The 13,300-nt window shown below is 37.0% G+C and overlaps 1 protein-coding gene across 4 annotated transcripts in view; it reads left to right on the top strand.

Annotated features, from left to right (window-relative positions):
* Nucleotides 1–13,300, top strand: part of LOC145987935 (uncharacterized) — a 132,869-nt gene that overhangs the window by 87,677 nt on the left and 31,892 nt on the right. For all 4 annotated transcript variants that reach the window (XM_083122761.1, XM_083122759.1, XM_083122760.1 and 1 more), the window contains 2 exons: nt 9,197–9,342; nt 11,207–11,427. In XM_083122761.1, the coding sequence (XP_082978887.1) occupies nt 9,197–9,342; nt 11,207–11,427 (367 nt within the window). The remainder of the gene's footprint in view (nt 1–9,196; nt 9,343–11,206; nt 11,428–13,300) is intronic.

Raw genomic sequence — 13,300 nt, forward strand, 5'->3', positions numbered from 1 at the left:
AAAAGTGGCAGAAAACGAATGCTAAATTTTAAAAATGCAAAATACAATTTTCTGCCACCTGGAATATGGCAATAATTCTAAGAAGACCATTTCACTGAGGAAGTGGATGTAAATGGTAATAAAGCCCATAGAATTAGTTTCAGTGATACTCATTTCAAGCATGATTGAAAATTTGAAACTTTTTTTATGTTGTCTATAAAATAATTACGTAGTGACAAAGTGCTAATCTTCAAAAAAGACACCATGGATTTTGCATGATGCTCTAAAGAATGACTTTTCAGCAGCCACTGAACACATTTGCACATTATTGTTTGTGAAAATAAATATAGTCTAATAGGTGGATATTTAGACGTCAATATACTTAAGCAAATGCAAAAGTTACGTATATACAAGAAAATAATATGTAATATTTCCTAAAGGAAATCAGTTGGATTGATCTTGCCCAGGATAGGGACAGATTGAAGGCTTGTGTTGCTGCAGCCATAAACCTTCAGGTTTAAGAAGCCTAGAGAGTTAGAAAGTTAGTTATATACAAGAATATTTTTTTTAAGAAAAATAAATGTTAAAGTAATTTTAAACAATGTTAGGTAGAATAACCAAAAATGTCTTCAATGTTTTATGGAAGACATACAATTTTCATAAATCAGTTGCCCAAATAGAACATAGAAGTGTTTAAGTGACATGATGTTAGCATATAACAGTGAAACCAAGTGCAGTACTATTTTTGGCTTTCATAAGACTGTCCTTTTTTTATCTCATAAGAATGCATCTATGAGTAAAATTTACCAAGGTGATTTTGAAATATATTTTTTGATCATTTCCAATGGAGTTCCTTCTCAGTATCTTTCCAATGAACTCTCAATTTTTGAGATCTTAAATGTGCTGTGATACTTTGTTAGTTCCACTCACAAGGCCATAGAAACAATGCCTGAGTAAATTTGACACACGTGCACACTCATAAGTTTAAGTTTAGTATTTCATCATGTTCTTTTTTCCTCATTTTTATCAATTGCTTAATACAATTAAAATGTTCAAGGTAATAGGTAAAATTCCCCATGCATATAGCATCATGCCATGAAGGCACATTTAGGGACACATTCTCGATCTCCACCATTTTGAAGGTGATTTGATCAGCACCACACTCTGGCTGCCTTTACCCCCAGGGTTGCCCCCCTGTACCCATTGATTTGAGGCTGGGTGAGCCCCAGAGCCACTTTATGCGGTGACATGGCCAGAAAAATTCCAACCTTAGATCACCCAACTTGGGAATTAAAATGTTCAAACTCAATTAAATTAGTCTTTTAAACCATTATAATTCATACTTAAGAATCAGGTTAAATTAATATTGTCCCATGTAACAAACTATTATAATGCCTCTGAGAAACTGGTTGCAGAATACAAACACTTGCGGTATTCACTCCACTGCAGTAAGTTTTATGGAGGGTTGTTTCAGTTTCTGGAAACTATTTTGAGTGGCCCATAATGGAAGGAAATCCTGTCTCCACCACCGATTTCATTACCTTTGATGGGCATTCGTCTTAGCAATAGTCTGAACCTTTGATTGTTCTGGATAATGCCTTTTTAGCTCTGCAGGCATCTCCATATGTTGCTGCTCTGCTTTACATGCTTTCCAAAGTCCCACTATAGAAAAAGAATGTGTGTTTCCATTGCCCTTTTTAGAACTTACAAAGAGACAAGAAAATCAGTTGTAGGAGAATGTGGAATCTGAGAGAGAGAGGTGTATTTAGGAAAAAAATGTTTCGGAAATTGCGAGGCTGAATGAATGCCACTTGAGGAGATGGCTGTGGTATCAGTAACCACAGGGTGGCGACAGAACTGGAAAACCTGGAAAACCGGGAAAAGTCAGGGAATTTGAGGTGTCAAAAAAAGTCAGGGAAATATCAGGGAATTTTGTCTTCATTGATTTCTTTTAAAATTATCGTTATGGAACTCTGCACGGGAACAGGAAATCTCGTTCGTAAGTTTCGGCCTCAACTTTTAGGCCTCTTTTATGCGCAACACAACCACGGCGCTAGAAACCAGTGATGGCAGGAGGACAGAGAGAGAGAGAGAGAAATTTCTCTCTCCCGGGCTTCTCAGCGGGAATTTTAAATTCGAACACTCTTTGGAGGAAAATTGTTATAACTCGGGCACTGTGGGAACAATCTACTTCGGATAAGTTTTGTTTTGCAGCTAAAACATCATAGCATGCAACCGTGTACAGTTCAGAACGCTGGACCGAGGAAGGGGGGCTTGGGGCACGACCCCCGAATTTCAATGGAAAAAAAACAAAAAATTTGAGTTTGCCCCTACTTTCCCCGCTATTTTTGGGGAGAGGACGCGAACTTTAGTATTCTTTTCAAAGAATGGACATTTCTCAAGAGAACGTAATATGTTTCATATTTCTTGGGTGCCATACAAGTTGAATAATAAGCCGAAATGTGATTATTTTTTTTTACGAAAAATAAATTAATTTGCATTTTTGGAGGTAAATTATTATAACTCGGTCACTATGGGAGCAATCTACTTCGGATAAGTTTTGTTTTTCAGATATAATATCAGAGCATGCAACCGTGTACAATTAAGAACGCCGGACCGAGGAAGGGGGGCTTGGGGGCGCGACCCCAGAATTTCAATGATAAAAACATAAAAATCTGGAGTTTGCCTCCTCTTCTCCCGCTATTTTGGGAAGAAGGCGCAAACCGTAGTATTCTCTTCAAAGAATGGACGTTTCCAAAGAGAATAAAATATGTTTCATGTTTTTGGGTGCGATACAAATTTAATTTTAAGCTAAAATGTGAAACTTTGTTTTTTACTAAAAATAGGTAATTTGCATTTTTGGAGGAAAATTGTTATAACTCGGGCACTATGGGAGTAATCTACTTCGGATAAGTTTTGTTTTGCAGCTAAGACATCAGAGCATGCAACAGTGTACAATTCATAACGCCGAACAGAAGAAGGGGGTTTGGGGGGCGCGACCCCCGAATTTCAATGAAAAACTATAAAAATCTGGAGTTTGCCCCCTCTTCTCCCGCTATTTGGGAAGAAGGGGCGAACTTTAGTATTCTTTTAAAAGAATGGACATTTCTCAACAGAATGAAACATGTTTCATGTTCTTGGGTGCCATACCAGTTGGATAATAAGCCAAAATGTGAAACTCTGTTTTTTTACGAAAAATAGGTAATTTGCATTTTTGGAGGAAAATTGTTATAACTTGGACGCTATGGGAGCAACCTACTTCGGATAAGTTCTGTTTTCCAGCTAAAACATCAGAGCATGTAACCGTGTACAATTCAGAATGCTAAACCGAGGAAGGGGGGTTGGGGCGTGACCACCGAATTTCAATGAAAAAAAACAACAAAAAAATCTGGAGTTTCCCCCTCTTCTCGCGCTATTTTGGAGAGAAGGCGCAAACCTTAGTATTCTCTTCAAGGAATGGACGTTTCCAAAGAGATTGAAAAATGTTTCATGTTCCTGGGTGCGATACAAGTTGAATAATGAGCCAAAATGTGAAACTCTGTTTGGAAATGTGGCATGGATATGTTGCGGAGAGGGGGGAGGTTGGTCATCAATATGAATTTCCCAGGCTTGCTCAGTCGGTAACGCATCTGACTACCATGCTCAAGGTCCCGGGTTCGATCCCCGGCCGGTTCAAATCCAGGAACTTTTCTAACGGTGGAAGCGGCCCATCGCCCACCCAGCGTCAAATAACATGGGTACCTGGGGGAAACCCTGGGGGGTAAAGGCGTTTAGGGGTGTGATGCTGATCACATCACCCCCACTCACGACCCGATCAAGAAAGTGTGGGGCGTTACCCCCACACCAACTATATGCCTTCATGGCATGGTGCTATGCACAGGAGAACACTTTACCTTTTTTTACCAGGCTTGCTCCAGACCTGTGTCAGAGTTTCCACCCAAACATAAGAGTATGAAGGACCGAAAGCACATTCATGTCGTATTCAGCACCATGATACCATATTGTATCATCGAGCCAGTACGACCTTACTCTGATGATACCATATGGTATCATCGGGGGAGTAAAGGTTAAGTCTCTAAATATTACCTGGAAAATGCATTGAATTATCATTTTTTCTTGTCCATATGGGAGTAGTAAGGGGACTTGTCAACAGATGGAGGGGATAAGAGCGGGTGGTGCAGTCCGATAGTTGTTGGACGTCGTAGTAAGGCATTTTGTTGGGCAAACTGAAGGAACATGGAAACAAATAGGTTCCATTGATACATACGATTTTTGTCGAATATCGCCACCCGACAAAGTATCTCACTACAACATGCGACAGAAATTGCATTGACTGCAACATCCAACAAAAATTGCATGCATAAACAAGAAGAGCTTTAGACTGCAAATATGCTGCTGGAATTTTATTACTCTTCTGGCTCACTTCACCTTATTTAATGTAGCAGTGCTTACGAAGGTCTTCTTTCATCATCCTGATGTATTACTGGTTTTGCACAAGTTAACATACGTTTACAATGACATTGCACTATTCTTAGATATCAAGAAGAATCCAACCAAACGGGATATATATTGAATACTATCACGAAAAAGTGAAACATAAATCTTCATTGGTGAACGTTATAAAAATTGGCAAGTGCATGCTCCCAACCTTAAATTTACTGCAACACTAGTATTGCAATGAAATTAACGCCACTCTCTGTTCTGTCTGTTTAAACTCGTTAGAGATGGTCATTAATCTCTCACTGAGTAAGGTTAATGTCCAATATTATAAAATAAAGTATGTATTTATTATACATAAATATTTTAATATCATATGTAATTGAATCATTCAATCATAAAAGCAAATCACTTTCTTCAAGAATTGACTTTTCTCTGCCAGCCCTGCTAAATTTTCCCTTTCCATCTACTGAGGGGTGGTCAGAAAGTAATTTCCAATTAGTAGGGACATTGATTTTTCGCAAACGCCAAAACCGTGAAAAATGGTAATTCCTGTGAAGTTATGTTTAGGAATGTGCAGTGATGTCTGGACACATTTTTAGCCCGTTCGAAATATAGAAATAATGCGAATTGGGCATAAATTGCGAATTGTTGGCATTTTTAGCAATTTTTTTTAAAAGAAATGTCCTAAAACAATGAAAAATTCCATGAAATCCAACATTCTTGTCTTTTCTAGGCCATGTTTGTGTACATAGAACATGCAAGTTTTCCAACATTTTACTCAAGAGTAAACTATAGAGTTATATGTACATGGAATAATTCCGACAGCCACATTAAATCATATAAAAGTGGCAGGGTTCTAACAGGAGATCGAGTGCGTATCTACCGTCACACGGGAGCCACATCTTCATATTTGTCGCACAAGATATGTTTTGAATTACCAAGCTAAGTGCGCACCATCGGCATTTGTCGAGCAAGTAATAATGGAGCTCAGTCGTTAGAGCGTCTGACTACTATGCGAGGCACCCGGGGTCAATCCCCTGTGGGGGAGAACCGGGATGTTTTCCACCTATTCAAACTGCTCCAACACCCACCCAGCATCATATGAAGCTGGTACCTTGAGGAAACTTTGAGGAATAAAGGTAGCCAGGAGCGTGGTGCTGATCACATCACCCCCGCCTTCAAGCGTGATCAAGAAAGTGTGGGCCCTAACTCCACACCCCTATACACCTTCATGGAAAAGTGCAGGGGAGCACTTTACCTTTACTTCCTCAAAAATCTGTTTCAACATATCAAACTGTCTCGAAAATACGTAGACCATGTGACCTACAATTTAAAATAATAGTTTAAAAGCACAATGGAGTATTAAGTTTTGGTATATTTGGCAGATAAATGTTCTAAAACAAAAACGCGAATTTTGGGAAACGTAACACTAACAATGCCAATTTTTGGTGCCATAATATATCGGTATCGGTCACATGAGATTGATTGTTTTTAATTTTTTGGGTGCGTCGCCACGTATGGTCATTATGCACCCTTCAGTATATACGGGGAAAATTCCATTATCTAAAATTCTTACCTTAAAATTAAGGGGTATGAAAAATAACTTTCCCAAAATAACTTTCAAGATATCGAACTCTCACGAAGAGGCGTAAGCCATGTGACTTAGAATTTGAAACAGTAGTTTTAAAACACCATGAAGGTATAATTTCAGATATTTGCCAGAAAATGCGCTAAAATGAAAATGCGAATTTTGGGAAAAATAACACCATATAGTAAAAAATAAAAATAATAAGAAAATACACCAATTTGAAAAAAAATATCAAAGAGTCTGCTGATTAGGTATAAATAAAACAAGAATATCAGTTGTAATTTATTACATTAGTAACAGTGAGTCCTATCCTAATTTTCGGCATAGTCACCACCGTTGTTCTGGCATTTGTCATAACATGGCACTAAATTTTGTATGCCCATGTTATACGTATGTGTCTGACAGCAAAGACTGGAACTATCTCTACCGCAGTGTAGCTGTCAAATCCTTGCCCTGCCAGAAACCTCTTCAGTTAAACAAAGAGATGAAAGTCGGTACATTCAAGGCCAGGGCTGTACAGGGAGTGGTCCAAGATCTCGCACCTGAAGTGATGCAAAGGGCCCGTGTGTACTCAGCTGTATGGGGTTGTGCACATTTGATTGGCCTTCCGTGATTTGTCTGCACCATCGTCTAACCATACTATCACTCATGACGTCCGGTCTGCACACCTCACACGATTGCTGGTGGCTCTGTGCCAAATTCTGAGCATGCAAAAATTAATTACTACACGTAGGCTACATCGCAGTCAGTGGGATACTGTATGAGAGCTGCAATCTTGAACCTAGAACTGTCCTAAAACGGCTGCATTGCAACTGTACCAGATTATAGCTACATGCCACTTCTTCCTTCCTGCATGTGTGTGTGTCGCTCTCCGACCACTAGTGCTGCGTATAGACACCATTGGAGCTTTTTTCAGGATGCCCCTCGTATATGAACTTTCAGAAGCTTTTATTATTAGAGTGTTCCTGTTTTAATGTGTGGTTAACTAAATCAGGTACCTATACAATGCAATTCTATAAATTCCTTGCGTTATATTTCTAGCACCTACATACCCTTTTCATCAGCATTAATGATATATCTGCATGTTGTCAGTTTCACAGTACTTCACTTGGATGTACTGTACTGAAGCAGAAATCGCATTGATAATGTAAGGAAATATGACACTTTATTTTGTTCAATTCAATTGTTTCACTTATATGAAAGAGTTAAGTTGTTTGCTTTACAGAGAAAAGAGAGAAGTAGCTTTATGTATTGAAAAATGAGTCCGCACTCATGGTTCTTGCAAGCAGAGGGTTCCAAACCTCAGTGGAAATATCAACATATAATACCGAGAATGTATAAGGAGACTGATATATTACAAATTGTATTTCTTAATCAATTACTCTTCAATCTTAACTCATTTAGTCGTAACTTTAAAAATAATCAAGCATTTTATTTTAAACTTGCTGCGTATGATAAAATTCCATAATCCTTCCCTAGCTTATGAATTGTAATAATTTTCAAAATTCACTATTTTGCAGTTTGGATTCAAATCATAGAGAATAGAGAAATTAAGTCAATTTCATAGAAAATAATATTGGTACGTGGATCTGTATGAGTTTATTATTTCCATTTGAAAAAACATCGATTTAGTTTAGTTTGTAATTGTCAGGGAAAAATTTAAATTTTCGTCCTGGAAAACCTGGAAAAGTCAGGGAATTTCATTTCTGCTTGTTTGTAGCCACCCTGAACCAATGTGTGAGTTGGAAATAGCTTTGCTGATTTGTTTGTTGACGGTGGTGGATAGTTAACCATGATTGGTTCAGGTGATGTAGGGAATAGGGGATATATTGATGTATTGTCCTCTTAGGCCAGGGAAGATTAATTTATGGTAATGGTGGAAACTGGAGAATTCCTGCAAAAGGTGTCAGCTATTTTTTTTAAAAAACTGATGTTCACTGAATAAGCTGAAAACAGTAGAGCACAATGTAAACATTGTAGCCTTTACATAAACTTTTACAGAGAAACTTGATATTTTTCATGCTGTAATTGTGTGTTCATTGTAAATTTGTAGTTCAGGTGGGTAATTATTGACATAAAATGTGTAATTTAGGAATGAGCCGATACAGATTCATTGGCATCAATATTTTCCGATACCAGTGGAATCTGTATCAGATGAATTTTATTTACCAATGCCAGCTGATACTTTTCTGGTATTATGATCGTTTGCAGGATATACATTTCATAACCCATGGCTCAGCAGCCCTTGAAGGGCCTAGGCTGATCTCCCGATTGCCAGTCTCCCTCCCACAATCCTACCTAGAGGTGTGGAGATCTCCAACCGGTAATGAGGTGATGTGGGGTCAGCAGCACGTCAAACCCCCAGCCATTATAGAGATTTCCGAGACCGGGTTACGCTACTCACTTGTATCTCCCCCATGTCCTCACAATGGTGGGTTGCCACATGTCCTATACACAGGCCAAGAACCTAGAGACTGAACTCAGACAGACTCGAACCCACACCATCTCGCAATCGGAGTCCAAAGCACAGCACCTTAGACCACATGGCCACGAAGGAGTCTAATTATCCTGGATGTTATGCAAAATTTGAAGTTTTCTTTGATTTTGTACCAATATTATGTGAAAAAAATGTATTTTTTGATTTTGTAACATATATTTTTATATCCTAATGTAATTTTTATATATTTTAAATCAGAACTGTGGTAAATTGTGGTATTTTGAACAAATTGTAATTGTTACAATTTTTCAAGCATCAATATCAGTGGGAATTGATATCGGTTCAGCTCTAGTGTAATTCGTCACATGAGAACCAGAGGAACGTAACTCCAAAATGCAGTTCAGTTTTGTTTAAATAAACTTCTCTGAAGAGCTTTATTTGGAGTCACTTGTAATCCTTAGCAGTAAGGTGGAGTCACATATCCTCAATAAGCTGCTTCTGTTTAAGAGTCAGACATTCCTAACAATACATTTTTCCTCTCTCCCATAAAGTTGATAAATTGGTGTTGCGTTTCTCTGGTTCTCGTACGACAAATTGTAAGGAGTGTTATCATTCCTTCTTCTGCTTTATCCTCACCTTAATTGAGTGTTTTTCAGTGTTTTGCATTTTTAAAATTTTGTTTTGGTTACATTATTTGGTATTCTAGTGTATTTTTGTGTTATTTTAATTTGAAACGTGTTGCACAATTTCAGGATGAAATCTTTCTCCACACATACCATTCAACAAACTCGCCATTATATGTTTACGACACCAAGGGAGCCTCGAGGAAATTCTGTGAGCGAACAGTTCGTGTATAACAAGATGAGAAACGTGCCAAAGGATTTTCCTTCAGGGATGGGTAAGTAAATTGATTACTTTAGTAAAAGTAAACTAAAGTTGTTCCCAGGGCATTCACCATAAGGTACATGTTGGGTGGCCATTTATTTAATTTAGTTTTTTACATTGCTTTTCTGCAACTTCTGTCTAATCATGACTATGAGTGATAATTACATTAGTAAAGTATATCACCTACACAATACTATCTTTAGTTTCCAAAAATAGCTTTATTGATTTATTATGAAAATTGACACCATTTGGAACATAAGCTTGTGATAGCAATAGGATATTCAACTGAAAATATAAATAGTAAAACAATTAATACTACAAAGTCTTTTGCTGCCGGACTGTGATATAGATCTTTGCTAAGAAGCACACTTTTTGTTAGTATTCTCTATTTGAAGATACATTTTTTATGGCATATCGTAGATTAAAATACATTAAAAACTCATCATTTTATTCTATATAGATAAAAATTGATGTATGTGTGTGTGTGGGTGTGTATATTTGTTTGTTCCGGCATAACTCTCGAATGCCTGGAGCAATTTCAACCAAACTTGGTACATGTATCACTTGCAATCTGGAAATAATATTTTGGGGTAAGACACCCCTGGCACCCCTAGGGGTGTGGTGGGGTGGGAAGGGGTGGCATGTAAAAATAATCGAGAACCACCGATATTAAATTCCGCACAAACAGACATTCGTGACTCTCTGCAATCTGCACACTGATAATGTTTCTCGGGTTGTCTAACATTCAGGCTGTGTTGCGAATGGAATCCATAGTTTTTGTGACACTCCCAATGCGGTTCAACTCCAAGTTCATCACCTATCGGCATGGGGGGTGAGAGGGGGTGAAAAATAAAATGCCACAAATGACCTAGATTAATGTAGAATCCATAGTTTTCGGAGTCGCTAAGCTAATTGGTGACATTCACGATCACATTTAAAATTAGTTACATTTTACACTATAGTTAGAATTAATTATTTTCCTGTCTAATACAAGATTGGGATAAATAAATACCTGGGAAACACCGGGTAATCAGCTAGTAGCTTATAAATTAGGCTACAACTTTTATTCAGAAGAATTTCCTGTCACTTAATTTATTCAAAAGTTACAAAGTAAATGTACTAGAAAAATCACCTTTTTCAAAAATCTTTTATTTTTTAATTGTGACAAAACTATTCACATAGCAAGAAATTAAACTGAACATTTTTTGTAGCCCATCTAATAATGATCAAGATTTTTAAAAATATATGTGCTTATGAGCATTAGTTACTAGAATATAAGTCAGGAAGTAAGAGTCTGCTAATCTGAGATTTGGGGGTTTGGCACTTTGGGATTTTTTCACTCCTATGAGTGACCTAACAACTTACACTTTATGAAATTATGGCCTGCGTGAGACCTTTATTGACTGGGCTAATAAGATAGCAGTGAAAATTTGTTCTGGCTTGTTTTTTTAGAGTAATTACACTGCCAACATATGCCAATTCCTCTCTCTTTATTGACATCAAATTCAGCTGAGAGAAATCAGCATAAACAACAGTTGCAATAAAAGCAAACTTAAAGTCAGAACACTCATCCAGATGTCAGTCAAAATTTTCAAACTTATCTAGATAGGGGTGGAAAATTATAAGGATGAATTTTAAGATCTTGTTAATCAATCTATATTTATGGAATCTGCATGACCTTCCGTGTCTTCAGTGTTGACAGGATGTGAATTTAAATCTTTATTTTAACATTTTTTCCCCCTTAACTTACTAACGTTTAAAAAATTGAATATATTAACGCATGACTTGCATGAGATTGTTGACATGTAGCATGAAATATCACTGTTTTTTTTTTTTTTTAATGAAAATTACGTTGATGTACTAATTGATCATTGCAGGGAAATTATTCCACACTGAAGATGAACCTGGTGAAATATTTGACAACAGATGCTTAGCAGACTTGAAAGCTGGACGTTGCCAAGTTAACAAAGAGTGGGACAAAAGAAGAATAAGTGTATTGCAGAGAAGAAATACTTTGTGCCCACCACATTTAAAATCATCATACCCAGCAGAAACTCAATTTAATGATCCATATGCTTTTACTGATGATGACCTGAAGGTAATTTTTTGATAAAGTTTTAAGGTTCGTTAGTTATTTGTAAATATTATTTAACAGTTCCCAAGCAGATGGTGGCAGCCACGGAAATTAATAGAACCTCCACTAGTAAGTTTCGCGGAAAAAGTTAGTAACTCATTTACGTCTAATTAAGTGTTGTAAATTGATGCATGTAATGTTCAGTGTAGCACCTACATATTAAAGGTATTGGAGAGATTTGATATAGTGGCAGCATTGGCATATTGGTTGTCTTCAAGTATCAACTAACATTGTAGTGTCAGTATCAGAGAGTATCAGTGTGAGCTTAATCATTTTGCTGGGAGGCTTAGCATATCATGGTGTCCTCAAAACTAAGGATGGGTAAATCCAGATATCTAAATTTGGATAGTTGTATAGTAGATCTATTTTAAGGCTTGACTGGACCTTTGGCAGCCGTAAGGGCAAATTTTTTCACATTTTTGTGTCCATTCGAAAAACCACTGTGATATTCCAAAATATGAAAAATGATATATGCTTAGAATTCCTTCTAAAGCATTGACGTAAATTTTTGTGTAGTTTGCTTTCCTTGTTATCTAGATATTCTCAATACATGGTGTCTATCAGTCTGGAAAACCTGCAAATCCTGGAAAAGTCAAGGAATTTATTTTTTCTGGAAATTTGCTGTGTTTCTGGAAAAATCAGGAGCGCACTAAATGTACGTTTTTGAAGAAGAAAAATGGACAAGAGAGAAATTTTAAATTTGTTTGTGTTTGGTATACTGAGTATTACTCACAGTTACTTTAGAAATTACATATTAAATACTCTAGGAAAAGGTCATGTTTTGAACTAGCAATATACTACAGTAAATGGGTTGTACCACTTTTTTGTTAGGATTTGTGGATTGTGTTTGGTACATATTAGAATTAATACATAACTAACTAACTTTCTAGTCTTCTTGAACCCGTAGGTTCATGGCTGCTGCAACACAGGCCTTCCATCTGCCCCTATCCCAAGCAACTATACTCTTTTCCATCCCTACCAATTTCCTTTAGGTCCATCTCAACATTATCCCTCCACCTTCTTCTTGGTCGTCCTACTGGTCTCTTACCATCAGGTTTCCCCACAAGAATCCTGTAAACTCTTCTTTCCTCTCCCATTAATACATATATATTACTAAATTTTACTACCTTTATGTATTATTTATGCTATATTATTATGATTTTTACATAAAAGAATTATTTTATCATTAGTCAACATGTGGCAAGTATTATGTAAAAGCTCACCTCTGATGCCCTTATCCAACATTGTTTTTCTTCTTGTTATTACTTTTAACTTAGTTTATTTGGTTTCTAAGTGTGGTGTTTAGCCCATATGTAATGTTTACCTTGTACAAATATGTAAATGCATGAATAATGACTTGGTCTGGAAAATTTTGATTCTTGGAAAACCTGGAAAAATCAAGGATTTTTTTTAACAAACTGCAGACACCCTGCAATAGTTTCGTGATTATGTAAGTCTATTAAACTATTGATAATATGTAGCAAACTACTCGAGAATTCACGTCAATGCTCTAGAAGGAATTGCAAGCGTATGTAATTTTTCATATTTTGGAATATCACAGTGGTTTTTCGAATGGAGACGAAAATGTGAAAAAAATCGCCCTTACGGCTGCCAAAGGTCCAGTCAAGCCTTAAGGACTCCCCACGTATTATTTTATTTGTCATGTCCACGCATATTCTATAAATATTTATTCTTCCACCCCCATTCTCTCCCCAAAACAGATCTCTGCATTCTTTAGTTCAATATAAATGCTGTGACCTGCTGCCTGGGGTGTGGGTGAAGGAATACTGAAGGAACATATGCTCTTCACCACATGGTCCAGCAACCATCTTGTTGT

This window comes from Lepisma saccharinum, chromosome 5 (genome assembly GCF_977018435.1).
Source record: "Lepisma saccharinum chromosome 5, izLepSacc3.1, whole genome shotgun sequence".
Lineage (NCBI taxonomy): Eukaryota > Metazoa > Arthropoda > Insecta > Zygentoma > Lepismatidae > Lepisma > Lepisma saccharinum.